Source organism: Teleopsis dalmanni, chromosome X, assembly GCF_002237135.1.
Source record: "Teleopsis dalmanni isolate 2A chromosome X, ASM223713v2, whole genome shotgun sequence".
NCBI classification, from domain to species: Eukaryota; Metazoa; Arthropoda; class Insecta; order Diptera; family Diopsidae; genus Teleopsis; species Teleopsis dalmanni.
Genome location: NC_051848.1, coordinates 87435137 through 87456906, shown reverse-complemented (window position 1 = coordinate 87456906; position 21770 = coordinate 87435137). Strand labels below are relative to the sequence as shown.

Genomic DNA, 21770 nt, shown 5'->3' with positions numbered 1-21770 from the left:
AAAGTCTAGCCAGTGGTGTCGCAGGGCAAGTGCAAAAGATTCAAAAATGTAGTACATGTTGCGCTCCATGTCGTAACTGCAGCGTTTCCCAGCAGATATTTTACATGACGCCAGTTCGATGTCGTGTGTAACAATTTTTGCAATGTAGCAGACAATAGTCGTTGCCAGGTAGTGCACGTGTTCGGTTTGATGTGGTTTGTATCATTCCCAGCGAAACATTGTTTACTTTTTGTTAGAAACGAAACACAAGAAGCATGAACTGCCACTGCCCCGTCTGTTGCCACTGAATTGCGTTTCAAATGTGTTTTGTTGTTATTTTTATTGTCTTTTTTGCGTTTGCGGAGAATTAAGAACAAATATAAATATGTGAGTGAATATTGTGTTTGGGTTATTTTACATAAAAGTTAAAAAAAAAATTCGAAAATTGTCTTCGAAAGCAAACCACAGCAAAGTGTGGAATATGAACTCAAAGCTGCGAAGGAAACCACGGCACACGCTTCGTAATGGGTAAAACCTAATTTTTTTACGAAAAATCCTAGGAAAAATTCTTAAAGGGTAAAGTCTTTTTGCCAAAAAATATCAAGCAAAGCTTAAAAAATTATAAAAAAAAATAATCTGATTTAAAAAAAAATAAAACTTCAGAACTTTTTTTAATAGAAAAAGCAAAAAAATCATTACAAAATATATGTAATATTAAAGAAAAAATTCATTAAAAATATTAAACACAAAAAGGCTTATATTTTTTAATATATGATTCTGAATTTGTATAAAATTTTAAAAACATAGTAAGAAAATAAAAATGAAATTAAAAAACAAAATTATAAATTTAATTAATTTTTTGTAACAAATAATGAAAATTACAAAGAATATTTAAAATCACAAAAATATAGTAAAAGTTAATATAAAAACTGAAATAGCTCATCTATAATACTCATCTATAATATCATGTTTACATAAAATATACAATAATTAAAAAAAATAAGAAAAATAAATAGACGTCCGGCAATTTCCGGAAAAGGTGCTGAGCTTCAATATTCTCTATAAAAAGTGTCCAGCCCAATAAACTAGCACTTAAGTCTCTGTTTGCATCAAAAAAAAATTAAATTAGAAACTATTAAATTACAACAAATAAAAAAAAAAGAAAATAATTTTAAAATAAATTAATTTAAAATTTACAAGTGAGATGTGAAAAAAAAAATTAAAAAAATTAAAAGAATTTTTTAAGAACAAATAGTATTAATTAATACATCTGCTTAATAAATTGCTAAAATAAAATAAAATAAAATAAAATAAAATAAATAAATTCACAAATTTGAATGCAGCAATTAATGTTTTTTTAATAATTTTGATAAACAAAAAGTGTGGGTTAAGGACTCTTTATATAAAATTTCACTCTTCCGTGATAATCTCCAATGGTCAACTGCATGGCAGCAAATAAATATTGAATAAAAATAAACCATAAAATTGTATTTTATAAAAATACAATAATAATTAAAAAAACCATAAAAAAAGTAAAGATAAAGTAAAAATAAATAAACAAAATGCTTGTAAATACAACAACAACAACGACATCTTCATCGGCACCCACGCCGGGCTCATCGTCATCGACCAGCAATACATTGGAACCATCACCGCAAACATTGCCAAGCGCAAATAATTCCCGCCCACCATCACGCGCCCCCTCCATTCTTGATAGTCCAACTCTGGCACGTGTGGAACGTGCACGCCTGAGATTGGAGGCATCAAGCCATCAGCAACTGCATCACCAATACAACAGTTGCGGTATCGGTGGTGGCGGTAGCGGTAGCGGTGGCGGTGGTGGCAGCAATGGAAATAGCATTGCAACAACCATGAATCGTGAAGACAGTCTGGAACGCAGCATATTGGATCCAAAGGTAAGGAAAAGTATAATATTGTTTTTTTAGTGAAATTAGTAAAAATTGATCTGCAAAGTTGAAGGTTAAAAATGAATGCCCAATCCATTAGTTTATGATTTGGAATAGACTATGGAATAGAATGTGGTAAATGATTTGCTTCTAATTTATTTCCTTAAAAAACATAAACATTCCGAAAAAAGAAATAAATAAATTCTCTACTAAATGAATTCCCTAAGAAAATTCCTAAAAGAAAAATGATTATTATGTGAAGAATTATTTAAAATATCAACAATAACAACAATAACAACAACAAAAAGTGAATTCAATTTTATCAAGAAAGATGCAAAACGGCTCAACATGGCTTAAGAAACACCAAATTATAGCGACAACATGCATAGTGGTTCCAACAGTGGCAGCAGCAGCCATAGCAGCAAAAGCGACATCTAACAACAACAACTACAACAATAGCAAATAAAATAATAACCCAAATAAGCAAATCACTGTGAAGGCAGCAACAACAAAACAAATCAAATCAAAACAATAATAATAACAACAATAACAACAACACAACACCAACTGCAAGCAAGTAGAAGCATATTTGATCTCACAGAAAATGTGTATGTGTACATATTTTGAGAAAAAAATGGAAATTTATTTCTGCTTTATTTTCATATGCACACACATTGCCGCTCGCTGAGGGGTGTAGGTGAGCAAAGCAAAATAATTTGATACTTGCTTTGAACCAAAGCAGCAGTGCCAAAGCAGTTTGGTTTACTGCCGATCACGACTGCGACAAAACAAGAACAAAAACAAAAGCAAAAATCAAAAATAAAACCAAATCAAAGTCACAGTCACAGCCACAGCTACGTCTGTTGTTCTTTCGAGCCTTGATTCAGTTTGGTTTTTCTAGTAAATTCTGAAGAAATGAAATGTTTTTGGAAGAGATCAATTTTGGAGATATTTAATTTGAAGAAAATTTTTTTGTGATTTTATCAAAAATCCAAACTATCCATTTGTCTTCTGACGATACTTTTAGGAAATGCAAATAATTTAAATTATATGCCACAGTTTGTTTTGCATGCAACAATATTCGCCACTACTGTATTCCGCACTATTTTGAGTTGACATCTGCTACCTCTGAGGAATGCTCCTATTCCCTCTGCCCAACACTTGGTGTTTATGGGTTGTGTTGCTATGGGGTTGGCGGTAGGTGATCGGTGGCATATATTGTTGCTTCGCTCTTAGAATTTCCTTATAAATAATTTTAATGTAAAAAATCAAATCAAAAAGTTTATTTTAACCTATTTTTAATCAGAATCAGTTAAAGTCAAAGAAGACTTGCTCGCTCCTCTTATTTTTGACTTGTAGTCTTGCCTTTGCTGAATACTAATTGAAGGACAAAAAATCGGAATTTCTCAATAATTCTTTTTTATTTTTCTTCTATCTTTCTTTCGTTGTAAGCAATGTGAACGGGGCGTCACTAGAGATATAAACTCCATGTATATGGTATTACTCTATCAAACCGATGTCGTCGACGTTTCTTTGCAGTTCGAATGTGTGGACTGTGCGTAGTAAAAACAACAAAGAGGGGATGTCCGAAGCTTGTATGTAAAACGTACAACAAATAAGAGATACCTCAATTATATTCATAATAGTTAAGTTAACTAAACTTTTCTAATGTAAGACCTCAGTCGAACTGTATTGGCTGCAGCCTGCAAATACGCTCTTTGTAGGTTCATTTAATTGATAATAAATTGCAGGGCACTGAAGGAATTGCAGTTCTCGAAGAGTTTAGTTAACTCGAACACTAATGATAATGTAGCTGAGTGAAAAGGAAAAAAATTCGGAACGTCTCATCTCATATAACCCAATTGCACAATTAGTTGGATACTAGTGAAAGGTGAAGAATAAGCAATTTATTTTTCCCTACCAAGTCATCCTTATTTTTATTTAAATAAACAATATTTAACCGAATTAAATACTGATTTCTTTTATATCTATATATTCCGTATAAGTTTATATATATAGATATATACTATATTGCGACGCCGTTACCAATATTATTTATTTATTACTATTTGAGCCAGTGCACTTGCTCTTTCTTAACTCGAGGTATTTTTGCAACCTAATATGTTCCTTACCTTTTGTTTTCTAGATTTTTGGATTATGTCGTATTTAACTGAATCGTACTTCTATAATCGACTGAAGTGCTATATAAGAGTACTTATCTAAATTGTAGGTGAGAAGTAATATAAATGTATTTATATTCCAATGTGGGTGATTACGAGATGTGCTATTAAATGTTAATATTGATATATGACAGAATTAGAGACTTGACTGATTATTACGATTAATGCGGGAATAATAGATTGAAAAATTTGTCTGCTTATGAAGTTTTATAAATGTGTTTAATTATGTACTTATTGTTAATGCCTGAAAAATGTATCCAATGAATTTTTATTAAATATTATTGGACTAGGTAAAAATGTAACAGTTGGTATATTTGTAGATATGATAGCTGGCCCTTATAAAGACAAAAACTTGTATTTCATAATCATGAAGTTAACTTTTTGATCGATGATTAATTTTAAATTATTATTTTAAACATTATTTTTATAGAAATGAGGGCTCATCTGTTAAAACAAGGTAGTTATGAGAATGATGATGATTGGAGATTCAGAGAATTAGACAGGCAACACGTAGGGCAGTTAATGCGTAGTCCGCGTGTTCTTTTGATTGTAGTTCTTTTTGATTTCTGACCTTTTTCACGTTATTTAGCATATAGTGGATGAAAACAAAACATTTTTCTGGTCGCTTTTTGTTCAAAAAGTTGCTCCACCGTCCAGCCTGTTATTGAATGTAATTCGTTTGATTTAATTTTGTTTATATCTTCTGGCGACTATCTTTTTCTGTGGTGTCTCAGTATTTATATTAAGCCCCCACGTTTCAAATGCTGAACAGTTTTGATATAAATTCGCGGTTCAAAGAGTGTTAACAGTTTCCTTGAAGACTACTACTTGAGTAACAATGTATCCATAGAAAATGTCAACTAAAAATTGAAAAATCTCTGATTAGTAAAACAAGTGTTCAATATTATTGTTTTTTTTTTTAATATTATTATTTTTTGGTGTTAGAATATACACTTTTTCTCGTATTTTTTTTTTTAAGTAACTCGATTCTCACATGTAATGGAAACAAGACTCAGTGCAAATTTCGAGGTTTTCACAAGTACCTTGTTTACACCTATTATTTATTGTTTCGTTTTCCATGTATCTCTAAGAATCAAGTTTCTCATATTAAATATATAATTGCAGAAAACTTCTAAAATTATTTGTTTAATTTGTGTAAAACTAATTTATTTTACAATTTCGGTTTCTTTTGAGCAGATTTACTTGTTAAGTGTCGCATATAATCCATGCCTCTGGATTATCATGCAAACCTTGATTGGGTTCGCCTATTCTAATGCTGATATTCTCTCGTAGGGAAACCACGCCATAAACCACTAAAAAGTAGGTGATAAATTGAGTTCAGGAATTATTTGCACGATTATATGGTAGAATGAGTGTTAATTTAGTTCGAAACTCATTTAATTTAGTTATTTTTCTCAGCAGTATAAAGTTAGTGACGAATTTTATTTCGTCTAAGACAACATAGAAGAAAAATCATTCAAAAACTAGCCAAGAAAAGTTGCTAAAATTGAGTTGAAAATTTTTGGATGACGGAAGCATTGAATAGGTTATGTGGAAATATCTTATGTTGCAAATATCTAAGTGTGTAGGTATCGATTATCTACACAAAACGAGTTACCACTGTGTATGGTATATGTATATATTTTTAGATCCATACTCCATGCTTGTAAATGTGTCGATAAAAATTTTATAGAGCATGAAAGGTTATTATCCTGCGATCTATAGTTCAGAGCTGCTACAGAGAGCAGAGAGGGATGTTGTTAGTTTGTCGACTGAGAACTTGCCACATTTTTTGTTTTTATTAAGACTATTTCATATGTGTTCATATTTCTGTGAATGTACACATCGTATATGTACCATGGATTTAATGGTACTTCTTAGTTCACGACTCACTGTGTTTGTTGAATTTCTTGTGAAACTTAATACTAATGTTTTCTTTCTTACCTGTTTTCATAATGTGTTAAAAAATTGTTTCCAATACCACAACACTGATGGTACTGATTGTACTGATGGTATAGAAGAGCAACTGTAATTTTCTTTTACTATGTATATACATTTTATCATTGGAAATAACGTATTTCATGAGTTAACTAATTTTTCAGAATGTTTTGTAATATATCGGCTACATACTTCATCACGTAATTATGTCAGCTCAATTAGGTTAATACGGAAACAGTCCTTAGTACCGCAATTAATAATTTTTCCGACATCGGTACAATCGAAAAACTTTAAATATTTCTAAAAATGTGAATTTACGCCAAATTGCAGTAAAACACGCAATTTTCATCCAAAAAATTATAAATAAAAAAGTAATGGAAAAAGAAGAAAAAAATGTTGTGAGACACAGAAATGTAGCACGTGCTTTTCAGCTAATTTTTTCGCAACTCAAGCCACTAAAACCCCAAAATATATTAGTAAATATGATAAACAGCTCAACAAGGCTGAAGACCGAAGACCGAAAAGCGGCAAGCAATGGAAGAAACTTCAGCACCCCACAAAAGAAGACTGAGCAAAACAGAGCACAGCAGAACAGAACAGAATAGAATAGAATAGAATAGAATTATATTTTTTCCATCTTCAAATATGTAAACATACTTTGCAGGATTAAAGCCGTAATGTCGTTAAGGATAAACTTAGAGAATGAAACCAGCAAAATGGCAACAATAAAAACACCAAAATATTATTGAACATTAAGACAAAATGAGGTTATGTCGAAAATATATAAGAATTTGTTTTTATATAAAAAATTGCAAAGTAAACAAACATGAGAGGAGGCATGAGGAAGTGTACATACGAGTATATGTAATTATGTATCCATCTAAATATATTTATGTATATAAGAGATATTGCAAAAAGTAAGTTGCAAAAATTGCTGCGAATTTCCTTTGCATCATAAAGCTAATGGTTTATTTTGTCCTTGCAAGCCTTATGGACTGTGCATATGCAGAGAAAGAAAGAAAAAGTTTAACATGATTTTAGGCTGTCAAGCTCTGCTTAGTAGATTGTTTGGCTTAAGCAGATAAAACAGATTGTAATTTAGGTCTGATAACACATTAACGCATAACAAATGAGAGCATAAAATAAACACGTACAAGCACAAAAGCGGCTTTAAATGAAGTGAAATAGAAGGATGAGGATAATAAAGTGAACAAAGTGAATCCATTTTTTCAAGTCCTCAAAATTTAAAAAGCAGTTCTCCTTTGTCATAGGAATTCCCAAATCTGAATCAAATTAACAGAATATGTTTGGAAGAATCTATGAGAAGAAAGAAAGAGTTGATTTTAGTCAACCTTAAAAACTGCAGTTTTGTGATTAGAAGTTTACAATTTTTGTTGTTTTCAGTTTCTACTGTAACTTACTGAGTAATATTAATCAAAATATTATTGTAATTATTGACCGTTAAAACAAAAATAATTTTGATTAGTCACAAAGATTCAATTATATGAAATATATTAAGTTTAGTGGCAGAATATACGCAGATTCCAAGGTTTTTTCAAGTTGTTTTCCGATTTCGAGTATGTACACAATTAATGATACTTTTTTTTTTTAAGCAAGTTAAATGGTTTTTTACTAATTATTTTATAATATATAGCCGATATCGACATGAATACATTCAACAGTCAGTATGACATCGAATCAAATATGCACACTCAGCCAGCATTTTACTTAGCGGGATAGTCAAATTATCAGCGCGCTATTAATGGAAACAATCGCAGACGAACCACCTATATTTAACAAACATGTACCACGATCCCTATCGATGATTCCGTTTCTGTTATTTGATTTTAAACTGATGATGGGATAGTTGATTTTGTACAAACGAAACCAAAGAAGAACCTATTTTGAGTAATGTGCGGAATCAAAACTATTTCTAGTTACTTTGTGTCTTAGTAACTTCTACTTGCAATAGTTTATATGCTTTTCACCATCGTAATAGCTTATTTTTTTACTGTGCACATGTTCTTTTGAAAATTGAAGTCTATATTCGCACTTATTAAAACTATTTCAGCGCTCTGTTGTACTCCAATGTAGTTCACGATGGTAAGCGAAGTGTTCGTCTGGTCTTCTGTCCGTATCTCTTTCTGCTAAACTAATTATTTCATTTTAAACTTTTCTCTATGTTATTCTCTACTCTCTGCTATTCGAATAAAACTTGGATACACTCTTTTCAGGAGCGGGCTCTGACCATTTGTCAAATTTTTTAATATCGGAACACTATAGCGTGTAGATGCTATAGCAAAATATAGCTAAACAATCACTTATGAGTTTTCTTCGTTTTTAACATAGATATTAATAGAGAAAATTGGTACAAAATGACCTTATGTTCGTTTTTTATTCTTTTTTATTTATATGATCAATTAGCCCGCTCGTAAGTTATTATAAATTGCATACATTAAATTGTTTTCAGTTAAACTTAAACTTAAAAGTTGGGGATTTTCGAACGGCCGGTTTTTCGTATTCATAAGCAATAATATATTATGCTTGTGTTGTACGTATCAGCTCATTATAGGTTTTTTTTCGGATGTGGCAAAGCTAATGTGCTTGCAAAGCCCTTAATTAGTCTAACACCGCTACTGAAGAAATAATTTATATTATATTATTATTATTAATTAATACTATGCTATACAATTGTCACTCCTATAGATAAGTCTGCTACTGTTCAGTTTAGGGTATTAACAAGAAATGTGCTCTGTAGTGCACGTGTACATATATATGAATTTAATTTGCTAATCGTGTATATATTTTGCAACGGGAACCTCCTTTCTTTTAGATAAAAATATAGCTTCCCGTTTCGCGTGAGTCTAAAATGCTGAGACAACAAATTCCTGTATGCGCTTTCTTGACAAATAAAAAGTTGACTTCTAAAGAAGTCAATAAAAAACTGGAGTCGTAATACAAGGGAAGTATTTTATTTAAATACAAACAGTAAGAAAAATATAACAAAATAAATTGATTATAAATAAATACTTCACAGTTCAAACATTTCAACGTATATTTCAAGAAAAGGATCTCTCTCTTTGGTCTTTATATTATCTTGAGTAGTTTTTAAATTCTAAATGTACTCACTATTCTTTTTTGTTAGTAGTTAGTTAATACTATATTATTTCTAATATAAAATTTGTGTTACAAAATAAAAAATTTAATAAGATATGTGTGAATTTATATTTGTAAAACAATAATAATTTAGCTGTTTGTCTCAATCGCTTTCTATTCATATATTATCACATTTTAAATTCAAGAACTTAAATAAATATATAATAAAATATTATATATATATATATGATAAAAAAAGATATGTTTTAAGTAAAAGTGTATAAAAATTCAGTAATTATAAACTTATGTTCGCACTAAAAGGAAAAACTAATAAAAGTAGAAATAATGGAGTGAATTAGTATTCTTCGGCACCCATGTTCGCTTCATTCCTATATTGCAGACTCAATTGTAAGAGGGCTATGATTTTACACCAATCTTCCAATATTCAGTAAAGTATATCATTTACTTGGTAAGTATCCCCATGCTCCAATGCTGTTCTCTTAGCACCCAACTAGATAATGTTCAGAATTCAGAATTAGAAGAACTATATTATAAAATGACAAACTTTAAATATACTATATGCCATGTTGACTGAAAGTTCTACTTAGCATATGTCAATATTCAAGTGCTGCCAATATTATCAAATAAAAATGACAATTTATTTTCTTGTTTTCAAAATACCACACTTTTTTGACAAAAGTTGTTGTTGAGAGTTACTATCAGAAGGAAGTTGAGTAAAATATCCGAATATATTGTTATGTTTTTTTTCTACTGAATTTGGAATATTAAACTAAACAAAATATATCTTACGATATTTAAACGGCACTGAATATATTTTTTCTTGCTCTCAAGAGCAATTTATTTAAATTTTAAAGTAACTCAAATTATTATTTCTTATGTGGAATTGATGCTGGGGTATTATATAGTCTTTGTTTGTGTCAACTGTAAAAATCTGAACACATGTTAATAATTTGACAATTTGATGCAAAAGAGTTTTTCAAGCTTTACAGTTAAAGTCTTCTAATTTTTGACAATCCATTAAAAATATATGTGACCCTCTTGATAAACTCCGGTCGATTTTTTTGATGACTTGCTTTAACTCCATTCATTGTTCACAGTCAATTCGAGTGTGCTATACTCTGCTATACTTATGGTTATTAACTTAAAAGACTTAATATGGTTATTGAGGTTAAATAGTTGACATCCTATATTTCTTTAATGCCTCCTTACCTAATACTTATCTGAAGACATGCAACAGCCTGTTACTAGAAATAAAGTCTCTAGTACAGTTTGATGATTTTAATATCGAGCGACGAAAATTTTGTTGAACAAAAGAAAAAAGAATATTAATGACGACTTGAACTTTAATATACTTCTTATATATAGTTTAATATACGCCGATATAGTTCCTCTGTCAGCGGCTATCAAGCTATGCATCAAAATTCATGCAATTTGCTTCAAAACAGAAAAGTATTCGTCAAACGCATTAAATGAAATAAAAAGTAGTGCAGAGTATGCGCATTAAAGCAAACAAATATATGTCATATAAAATCTTCATTACTCTCGATTTTACGCCATCTGGAATTCATTCAGTATCGTTGTCAGGCTATATTTTTATAAAATCCACAGCTAAAATTAAGTACCCATAAATGACTCCGGCGACTCAGTTCCTATATTTCAACGGGGTTGAGACCATTGTTGAGACCATATTGACATTGGCATTACTTTGCTGAATTTATGAATTCACAGCTGTGGATAATCAATTTAATCAATTATCGCAAGTCTCATAAATAACTTTGAGATATTAATGATAATCCATACTAATGATAGTGCGATGGTTCTCTAACACCTAACTTTATATTTTTTAAAATTTTTTGTTTTTTCGATTTTGTTAATAAAACTATTTTATATGATATTATTTTTTACATTTCAGATCTGCTTAAAAAAAGAAAAACGACTTTTCAAAATACAATCTCCAACATGGTTTCCTAGAGGAATTACATAAAAACAACAGCTATTATAGTGAGTTTCTCTGTGTTATACTACTAATGTTAATAATATCAACTCGCATACAGGAGTATGCCTATTTTAGAAACATCATCTCATGTCAGAAAATAAAATCTTTTAGTGATTTTCAGTTTTCTGTTGGGAACCTCTTGATGAAATTTGAGATGCTAGCAAGATTGTTTTAATTGGTATTGGTGATGGAATAATAGTCATGCATTACATATGGTTAATTGAAGTTACAGAACGGATTGAAAAGTCGACTTAGATACTGGATAACCAAATACAATTGATCGTATCTTTACGTGCTGTGAAATAGACTCAGATGAATCGGAATATTTATCTTTTGAATTCTTGAAGTGAATGTTGTACAAATAATTGTAATATTATTGAAGTGATGAATATGAAATTAATCTATTATATATAATTTAATTACTTATGTGCAATATATTATTATAATAAATAAATAATATAATATATAAGGTATAATATGATATAGATAATATATTTATTCGTGCTCAAGTGCCTTTAAAAACATATGCATGATATAATTTTTTGTATTAAAATATCTTAAATATGTATTAAACTGATGATCTTCTTCGCCAGTTATTTTAAAAATTCGTTCCATGAATTAGGTTTTCATTAAACATATCTAATATAGTATTATAATATTCTGCAACGCATATCGGCACTGGACACATACCGTGACAGATACGAAATTTATGTTCAGCTTAACTATGGATAGCCAACAAGTATGTTATTAAATCTTAAAATAAAACTACATATTAAATTTGATTTTTAAAGTCAAACTTAAACTTGTGTGCTTCCCTGGATGCGTTCCTGGCAGTTCCGGTTTATATTACCCTAGCGATCATAAAGAGAAGCACTTACCAGCACTTTTTTCAGCTTGTTAGTTACAGATGGAAGGCACTTAAGTCATTTGCAACTTCCAGGTTAACATGCACCATCTATAATAAAACTCGATCCTGGGAGTTCATCAAAAGAGACCGCATGAATACTACAAGGCGTACTGCAGTACTTTCTGATCATTGGTGTATAGGAACTCACGCAAAGAAACTGCATATTCCTTATAATCCTCATTGCAGAAGTTGTGAAAACCTGCGGGAACCCGGGAGCATAGTAAAACACTTTATTTTATGAATGCTCTACTTTGATGTCAAGAAGAAATAGGTTTTTAACAAAATACTTCTTTGAATGAACAGTCATCGATAAAGACGAAAGATATATTAATTTATCTAAATTCGACGGAAAGGATTTAGGCTTTACTCTTCAATATTAGGGGTTCTTGCAAGAAATGTGGTCGGAAATATCGCCGTTGAGGTACATGGAAGTTATCTGATAGCCTGCCGAATGACGATAGAAACTATTTTCTTAACAGAAACTTTTTTCTAGAAATATGGGTTTTAGAAAAGTAATGTACAAAAAAATTGTATATTCATTTAAAAGCCATCATCAGTCTTTTTGGAAATATTTCTTATATTTAACTATTTTTGTTTTTGAGTTTTTAAAACTAATCATTATGGTTTTTTCATGTTTTACAATTAATGTGTTAAATTCACGATAAACTTTCTGAGAATACCTTTAAGGAAATTGTTGGTAGTCGAATAGACTATATATCAGCGAATCAACAATCAGTTGACTGCTACATAATATAGTCAAGCAATTTCATTTCATTTGTTTACTTTACATTACATATTATATTATTGATATATTGTGTATATTGAGGCAGGTGAGACTGATAGGTGGTCGGCGAAATGGACGGAGCGAAATTTTTGTGAAATTCCGTGTTATAGTCCGGAATTAAGTTCGTCAAAAATCTGTATCTGTATCATAATAATACTAAGGATATAAATACGTTATCAGCAATGTACAGCAGACTCTTGGTATAACGAAACTTATCACGACATTTCGGTAGTTTGAATGTGTGTTATATGCAACATTCGATATTTAGGGAGAACATTATTGGTATGTTTGTTGTTTAGAGTAGTCTAATGTTATGTAAAAATAAGTGTTCTTATTTATTTATTCTTTACCTTTTATCTTTCTAATTGAGTTCTTAGCCTCTCCCACTTTGTTATTGTTACGACTTTTAGAAAGGGAACACTTTCTAAGGTAAAATATGGACATTTTCAATTTGCATTGAAAATTTGATTTTAGTAGATATTGAGAAGAATATTTCATCTCTGCAAGACTTACGATGTTTTATGTTACTTATCTCATTTTATACTCTCTTGATTTTCATCTCTCTTTTTTTTTTTCTTTTCACTATCTCTGCTACTATGACACCTATCAACTACAATGTTGTTTTTGATACATCTTTAATTATTTAATCTTAGTCTTATAGGGTTTCACTAGGTTCTTCCTCAAACACACACTCAATCTGGAAACACTGCTTTGGTAAACAGTAAGTCCATCAAAGTCCAAAGTACTTCATTATGTTTAATAACCTATGTTGCTGTTTAAAAAGAGCTTAAGACACCATGCAAACATTGCAGAACCTCTTATCCCATCTGCATTGAGTGGAGCGGCTTTTTTATTGCAGTATTCAGTATTCAGTGGTAGCAGATTAGCGAACATTTGACCACGAAGCGTGAACTTTTTAGATTTGTTTTCTGTTGAAAGCAATTCAGAAAATAAAAACAATTTTATTCAGAAAATGAAAGAAAATTCGCCATAATCAATGCACATGAGAAATACTCGCAGCTCGTAATAACAGTAGATAGATAGTGCCTGCCGCAAGTGCGTGAGATGTTAAAGAAATTAGAGTAGTTGTAATGCACAGCTATAACGGCCACAGATACATTTCTTTGCACAAACCAGCAGGTAACAGTACTAAATAATACATTATATTATAACCAGAGTATAAAGTACCAACGGAGCAGCAGGGTATGCACTAAAATCGCATCACAAATAAGTACATTAACACACAACGATCTTATTTCAACTAGAAGAACCTACAAAGATTAAATGAAACTACAGAACAGATAAAGTATGTAGAAAAAAATCAACGGCTTAAAACTGACCCATTGAAATCTAAAAACAAAGAAGAGCACACATAAAGGTAAAAACTTCAAAAGGCCTGACTTATAAGGGACGGACAGACAAGTTGGTATGCTGAATGCCGCTCCAAAGCATTCCGGGTCTGTGCAATTGGTATGCGTTCAACTTGTTTGATTTCTTTTCGCAATTAAAGTTTATATAGATTCATTAATTTATATTTATTTGTATATATGTATATAGTTTCATTTATGAATAAAAGTTTTAGTAAGAAAGCCTAGTAATGTTGGGTGGGCAATTTTTTGTGAAATAACAAAATAAGGCAAAGTTTTATGTTCTTAAGGTGAAGTAGTAGAGCTCTTTCACAATATCTTTCAATGGAGAAGTTGGGTACTTTAACCGTATCAGCCTTTCAAAACATGATTCTGCAGGTGTTACCATAGACGTGTAAATAAGCCTTTGTTAAATGTAGAAATTGTAGTTTATATGTCAGACTAAATCCAAGCATTGATTTTGTCACTTCAATTTCAATCCTAAATTACTTCGGATTCGGATCCAGTCTACGTAAACAGGCCTTTTAAGATCATGAATTTTTGAATTAGATGGCGATTAAGTTTAAGATTGTATTTCTCTATTTTCCCAGTTATAGTTATATTGTCGGTAACTGCAAAACGATTGAGCTTAGCAGACTGACTTTTGGAACATAAACGTAAAGTCCGAAAAAATATATACTGATATACTTCAGTAGCTCTCAGCTTATTTCATCTAATACCAATTTTAAAATTTTTTAATATTTAAATGCCATTTTTAAGGAAAAATATTTATTATTTAATTTAAAAACTTCAAAAATACCGAAAATATTGTTTTAATAAATAATGAACATAAACTTTAAAAATACAAAAAGAAATTTCATTTGGTGCCAAAGTCAACACTTGGTATGATACCCCTTCTTTTTTTTCACTTCGTCAAGTCTCTTTATCACTTACTTAAATGTCTTTGGCAGTAAACCTATAAGTTTTTGTGATGTTTCTGGAGCAATCTGTAGATTATAGGTGGTTAACATGTGGTTACTACATACTCTGATCTAAAAAAGTGCTCTAATTAAATACTGTGATGCTAATTGAAATCATAATTTTTAGTACACATTAATAATACTATATAACAGAATTAGTAAGTATGGAAAAGTGTAGATTTGTACATTTTTATATATCAGTTAGTCAAATATTGTCTTCAACTCCCCTTTCTAGCGCTAAAATACGCTTGGTGAACTTATTTGATATTATGTATTTAATGCATATACCTATTTAAGTAAGTAAATATTTATTTACATAACTGTATAAAAGTGTAAGGAAGATGGTCTAGTAATGTTAGTAGAGAATACATATTAGTATTATCTATACATATTAGATTTTCAAAAGTAATAAAAAGAAACAGAATCGATTCTACGGATGCTCTTATTGATGTGTACATATATCTATATTATATGCCAACATAACAATTTCTGTAAAAATAAAGAACTTCAATCAAAGCAAATGCAAGGGGAGTGAAATCAGCCATGCTCTATGTAAGCGTGCGTTTCCAGAACTCTGATACCACCGACGTTAGGATTTGGTTTGTTAATGCTCACATCAAAATAAATCATGGACAATATCATGATTATTATAATTGCAATATCATCATCATCGTCATCATATTCATGAGTATTATTTTCTTCCTCGACATATTTTTGTTGTTTCGCTGACTGCAGCTGCAGCTGCAACTGCAACATCAAGAGCGAAACCATCTCCATAAAAGCATTGAAGGCAACGACTATCAGTGGTATGAATACATCGCTGGCAGTCGCGCCACTGAAATATATTTTATGGAATTAAATAAATGCCATATTGACCCAAATCACCCATTTCTATCTTTGGACTCAATTTTGTTTTAATATTGATTTCATTTAAAAAAAAGAATAAATTAAAATCGTAAATGCGATTCCCTTGGCAATGCAACTAAAAGTTTATTTTTATTAAGTTTGTTAAAAAATAAATGATTTAATCCATTTGCCTATATAACAACACCCTTCATACAATTGTAAGTAACAGGTATGTACATGTCAGTATTGACAGGCAGTAATGGACCATATAATACGTATGTATATATTCTTGATAAGCATCACGCTACGAATCGGTTCAGTCATCTTCCTTGTTCTTTGCATCCGTTTGTCTGTATGTTTGTTGAATGGAATGGAAGCCAGAAAGAAAGTTGTCATGGAATACAAACAGTTGCGGTGTGATTAGGTACAGTTAGAGTGACGGACTTATGTACTAAAACCTGGAGTTGAGTTGATTTCGCATTATTCTGTTTTGGATAAACGTTGTTCGGATGAACGCTCATGTTCCACAACTGAAGGAACATCAAAAAGAGAAATAATCGAAGCAAAGTGCGCACGGGTGATCCATTCATTTATTTTAGAGGAAATCAACCTAATAAGTCTTTATAATAAGCATGGTTAAGTTCCTTATTTGAAAGGATACAGCTTGTCATGTCAAGAAAGGTGCTCCAAAAACTCTGATCTGCTGCTGGTGAAAGTGAAGTTGATATATGAGTAGGAATGAAAGTGATTGAATCTAAGAGGTATTTAAAGATATGTGGTTATTGGTACAAGCATGTATCTACTATAACATTTACAGATTAATTGTTTAGTTAATTCTGGTGGTCTTATTATTTTCTTCTGATTTTGTTGGACATTTTGTTGGAGTGTATTGACTTAATACGATAGCATTCTGAAATAGGTAGAAATTGTTTACTCGTATTCATTGCCCTAAGCTTGAGTGACATATAAGTTTTTATAACCATTTGAGAACTTTGTAATTTGTGAGCTCTGACACAGTGCTCCATGTCCATATTCCAAAAGTCGCATCTTTAGAAAATACTAAATATGAGTAAAGATACCCTAGAGGTATAGTCTGTTTTCGTGAATAGGTTTCTGAGATCGAAATAAGAGTACAAACCACAAAAATTTGAAGTTAGTGAAATTCTTTCTTGCATGTAGAATACAGTAAAGAAGGTTTTTTGATTTCTAATTTAATTTTGTGCTTTTCTTAGTGCCAATAACGAGTAATGGTGTGGATTTGGGACTGTGATTGTGAAAACGATTACAAAATTGCAAAAATATGCAACAGTATATTAGTGCATCGACCAAAGGACCTTAAAGACCAATGTTATTATTTCCTATTTAATGGGTTTTATAATTATCGGACTTACTTGTCATCTTTTTCATAATTATAATCTCTTCTTAAATCTTTTCATTGTAACAACCGTCAATAGTTAAAGGTTGGAGTAAAGTTATACCATACTTAGCTTAAGAGTTCTCTTAGTCTTCTTAGAAGTAGTTAAAGAGAACATTTTTTTATAAATTATCTTCTTCCTATATTTGAACCTCAAGTTGAAGTTTGCTATGACAACTTCATTAGCATAAATTGACCGACAAAGTGACAAAGTATTCTCTTCGAATACTTTGGAAAATTTTCACTTATCAGAATGACAAATTCAAGGTCCATAATTTTTAATGCGACCAATAAATGGAAAAGCGAAATAGAAAAAATTTGATGGAAGTTGTTATTGTAAACATTGCATAATTGAAAAGAATTCATGGTCTGTCATTAAAGTGCATACGGCAAGTGCAGCGGAAAATTAAAACAACAGAACAAAGTTACTATAACAATAGCAACAACAATAAAATGTGTTAGTTGCCGTTTTAATTGTTGCCATGTCAACCGATGGTGATGACGTAGTTCCACAGTTCCACTCCAAGCCACAAAGGCAGACAGAAAATTGTAAACAATTCATTAAACGGAAACAACAATTAAACATGCAATGCCTATGGTGCGGGTACGAGTATGAGAGAGGGGAGCAGTGAGTAGAACAGAAAAATTGGAAAAAATTCAAGTACAAAACAAACCATCCAACCACCAACACCGACGCCGACACCGACACTGACACCGGCACCAACATCGACGTCAACAACAAAAGCAAAAGCGAAAGCAGCAACTCCACAACTGCACAATGCACGGTAACCCTTGCACCGGAAGCAAAAGGGTAGCATATGAGTAAAGGAGGTCATATGCACCAGCTCCGTCTTTTATCGGATGATGATTATGATGATGTTGTTGCTGTTGCTGTTGATCACGCAAGCGTTGTTGCTGATGATGCAATATGTTGTCGTATGGAAATTGTGGCAATTCTATTTAATAATTGCAACATTTTTTTCATATTTCAGCGCGAGAAGAAAAAATTTTAGAAAAATATGAAATTCCATGAAGACATGAAAGTTTATTTCTTATAAATTAAAGTGGGAATTCCGCACAGTGGTTAAGTTTGGAGGAAAAATCACAATATCTTTAAACTTATCCGTTATTTTTTATCTGATAGAGAATGAGAAGGCATTTAGACATCTTCTAAATAAAAGTTGATTTTCACATAGACTCCGTCATAATTTAGCAGTCAAATAAATCATCTGATTCTTCTACAAAGAAATCTGAAGGTTTTTCGTGAATATCTGAGACCTACAGTAACCTACAATAAAAAGTATTAGGATACGAAAAGTATGATACGTTGAGAAAAAGACAAAATTTATTGGAGTATTTCATTAGAGATTAATATTTTCCACAGTATCAGGGCATATAATTCTTAATTTTTTAGTTTGTTATAATGTCCAATGTCTTAGTAAACTATGAGTGTCATGACTATGCATATTTTCACTTATTTTCCTACAAATTTCTTAATTGTCGGATCTTAACTTAAGTCTCAAACTTAACTTTTGTAGTTGAATATTTCAATGAAACATTCAATTCTGATACCTGAGTATAAAAATTACATATGGACAATAAAACTAATAGATGTTTCCATTGTTCACTGGTGATGGATATGTGGGGATACCCAAAACAGGAGAAAATTAAAAAATAATTCTTTAAATAAAAAATTTTACGACTATTAACCTTCTTCTATTCGAAATAGATTCCTTGTCATTAGAGAAAAATAATCTTTAATTATAGTGTGAAGAATTTATATAGTTCAAACATTAATAATAACTCAGTAATAAAAAGTATTTTTACTTAAAGTACGCAATAAAGAATAAGAATTCGATAGTTTCGAATATTTTATTTCCTTGCAATTTAAACATTCTCAGCTCTTCATTATTGTCCATCATTTCATCTGCGGAATTCCTTAGAAACTGCGAAGTTTAATGGCTTCGCTACTTATGAGCTCCACTCCACTGTGCTTAGTAGTAAATCGCATACTCATACTCTCATAATGTCTTTTACATAAGATTGCTTGAAGCGTAACGCCCTCTGGTGTGCAGTTCTATACAATTTTCTTATAACTTTTTTTGTAGTTTTTCATTTCGAAAAGAATTGCAAGTATTTTCCGTTTAAGACCGTTTGTTTGCATTTTTATTGTTTAGAGGCGGCAGGCAACAATATTCATTTAAATTGTGAGTCTGACGACATAATAAGAGAAGAAAGAAGTAGGTAGGGACGGGAAGAGACGAGAGACGAGACAAGACGGGACAAAGGCACTAAAAACAATTGCAGCAATTCACTTAGTAAACAATAAAAAGAAATGTTGCTGCAACTTCTGTGTGAACAAATTTGTTGCATTTTCCATTAGTTTTTTTCTAACAATAAAATTATTTCTTTGCAGCTCCAATTTTTTGTTAGTTTACATATTTGCAGCTAATCTGTTGGCAAATGACTACATGGATGGGTGGAGTGGGGTGGACACTGCGAGTGGCTCTGTTTTGCTAGTGAAACTGTGGTAATATGAATATCATTTCATCTGCCCATGCGATGCAATGTCTAGTTTTAAATTTTTTTCTCTTTGCTCCATCGAAATTCTGTTGCAAGTTAGTTCGCATTATCATGTTTGGCTCATCACAGCCTCGTAATGCATTTCATATAACATCTCTGCTTGTTGCGCGCTGTTTTGCTATTATTGGAGTGGAACTTTGGAGTTTCTCTTCAGTCTTGTACTTGCATACTACATAAGTTGGAGTTCATTTCAACACCGCTTAGGGCTGAACTCGCACTTAGTCATTTGACCTTTTTTTCTGTTGATGTTTTTGGTTGTGAGCTAAAACTCATTGAGCAATGCAAAGTTGTGATTTGCAACAAGTGTTGCATTTTACACTTAAAAATAAATAATAATAAAGTAATGGATAAAAGTAAAAATCTGTTTGTCATAATGAATTCATTCACATTTATAATAAATTAAGTTTGGAAGTAACTCGATTCTTATATATACGCGATACTTGCATATCTTAATACTTCTGGATCGCGACATATTTGCGATCCATTTAAAGTTTTGAATTCGATTTAAAAAAGCGACATATTTTGATTTTTCTTCGACGATGCTCTTAGTTATGTTTTCTTAGACGAAAAAAGCCGCTGACGAAGATATTGAATTAAATCAGTTTTTGGACTAACTTATCTTATTCTGAAATTGAGATTCTTGACTGAAGGTGAATAGCTAACAAGTAGTGAAGAAACTGACAATGTGGTACTCCGTAAGAGTATAGTTATACTGGAAAGGAGTATTTTAACATTCAATATTAGGTTAAAATGGGCGAATTAAATCAATCGTTCTTAGACAATATCATGCCGCTGCAGAAACTTGGAGTATTTATAGAGTCTATATTTAAAAAATAAGTAATTCCGACAATCTTTAAGCTTGCAACAAATCAGGTTTTTAAGTTACTACTACAATTAAATTGTATTCTAAAGAATTCCGTTAATGAGACTCAAAAAGTATTTTATCGTTCTTAGAAAAATAGAATAAAGGATAGACTTTCAATATTTTAATGAGTTTGAAGAGAGACAATCCCAGTTTCTTTCTTACTTTGTGAACAGATTTTCTTAAATAGAGTTTATTTTATTCTTGTGCGGTGATGGATTTGTTAATGTCGTAGAACTGTTCTCTAAAATGGAGCTTTGTTAAATGTTTTATGAATTATAAAAATTTTATGTTTCTGGAAGTGCGATGTTTTTACTTTTTTTGCGTTTTAATGATTTCTTGTTTACCCAACTCCTTAACTGTTTTTGAAGTACTACTGCTGAGTGGGTCTTATAAAAGATAAGTATACTTGGCGGTTCTGCGTAAGTTTTTTCATTTTTATTTCCTCTATTCTTTGCTGTTGTTGACATTTTATTCTCTAGTATTGACGTAGGATGCCCAATAGATCTTTTCCTCAACAGCTTTACTCTAGAATGCAATTACTTATGTTGACAACATTCGACTTTCACTTGCATGCCAACTTGAACTTTATTTCTAAGACTGTAGTTTCTAATCCTGTCATCGCACAATTCTCATTAATCGCTTCATATCTACAGCTATTACTTTGCTAAGCTCTTTCTCGTGTGCTGACTATCTTTCTGCTGTAGATATACCATGCAATAGATATAGCTTGACGGATGTGTTGTACATTGGAAACTTGGTTTTCATGTGTACATGGTGTTCCAAACAAAAAGCGTAACTCAATTGTCAGTGTTTCTTGCTTTTCTGACACGATTGCTTAAGTCGTGATGTGATTCTTGGAACTGCTGCAGAGTGGTGCTCAGATAGGTCTATATTTCCGCTTGTTCTAAAAGGTTAAAACATTATATTT

The 21770-nt window shown here is 31.1% G+C and overlaps 1 protein-coding gene across 1 annotated transcript in view; it reads left to right on the top strand.

Moving 5' to 3' along the window:
- Positions 1-1514: 1514 nt before the first annotated feature.
- Positions 1515-21770, top strand: part of LOC119687982 — a 92612-nt gene continuing 72356 nt past the window's right edge. Inside the window, exon 1 of the mRNA XM_038102565.1 lies at positions 1515-1895. Coding sequence (XP_037958493.1) covers positions 1542-1895 — 354 coding nt within the window. The 5' untranslated portion in view covers positions 1515-1541. The remainder of the gene's footprint in view (positions 1896-21770) is intronic.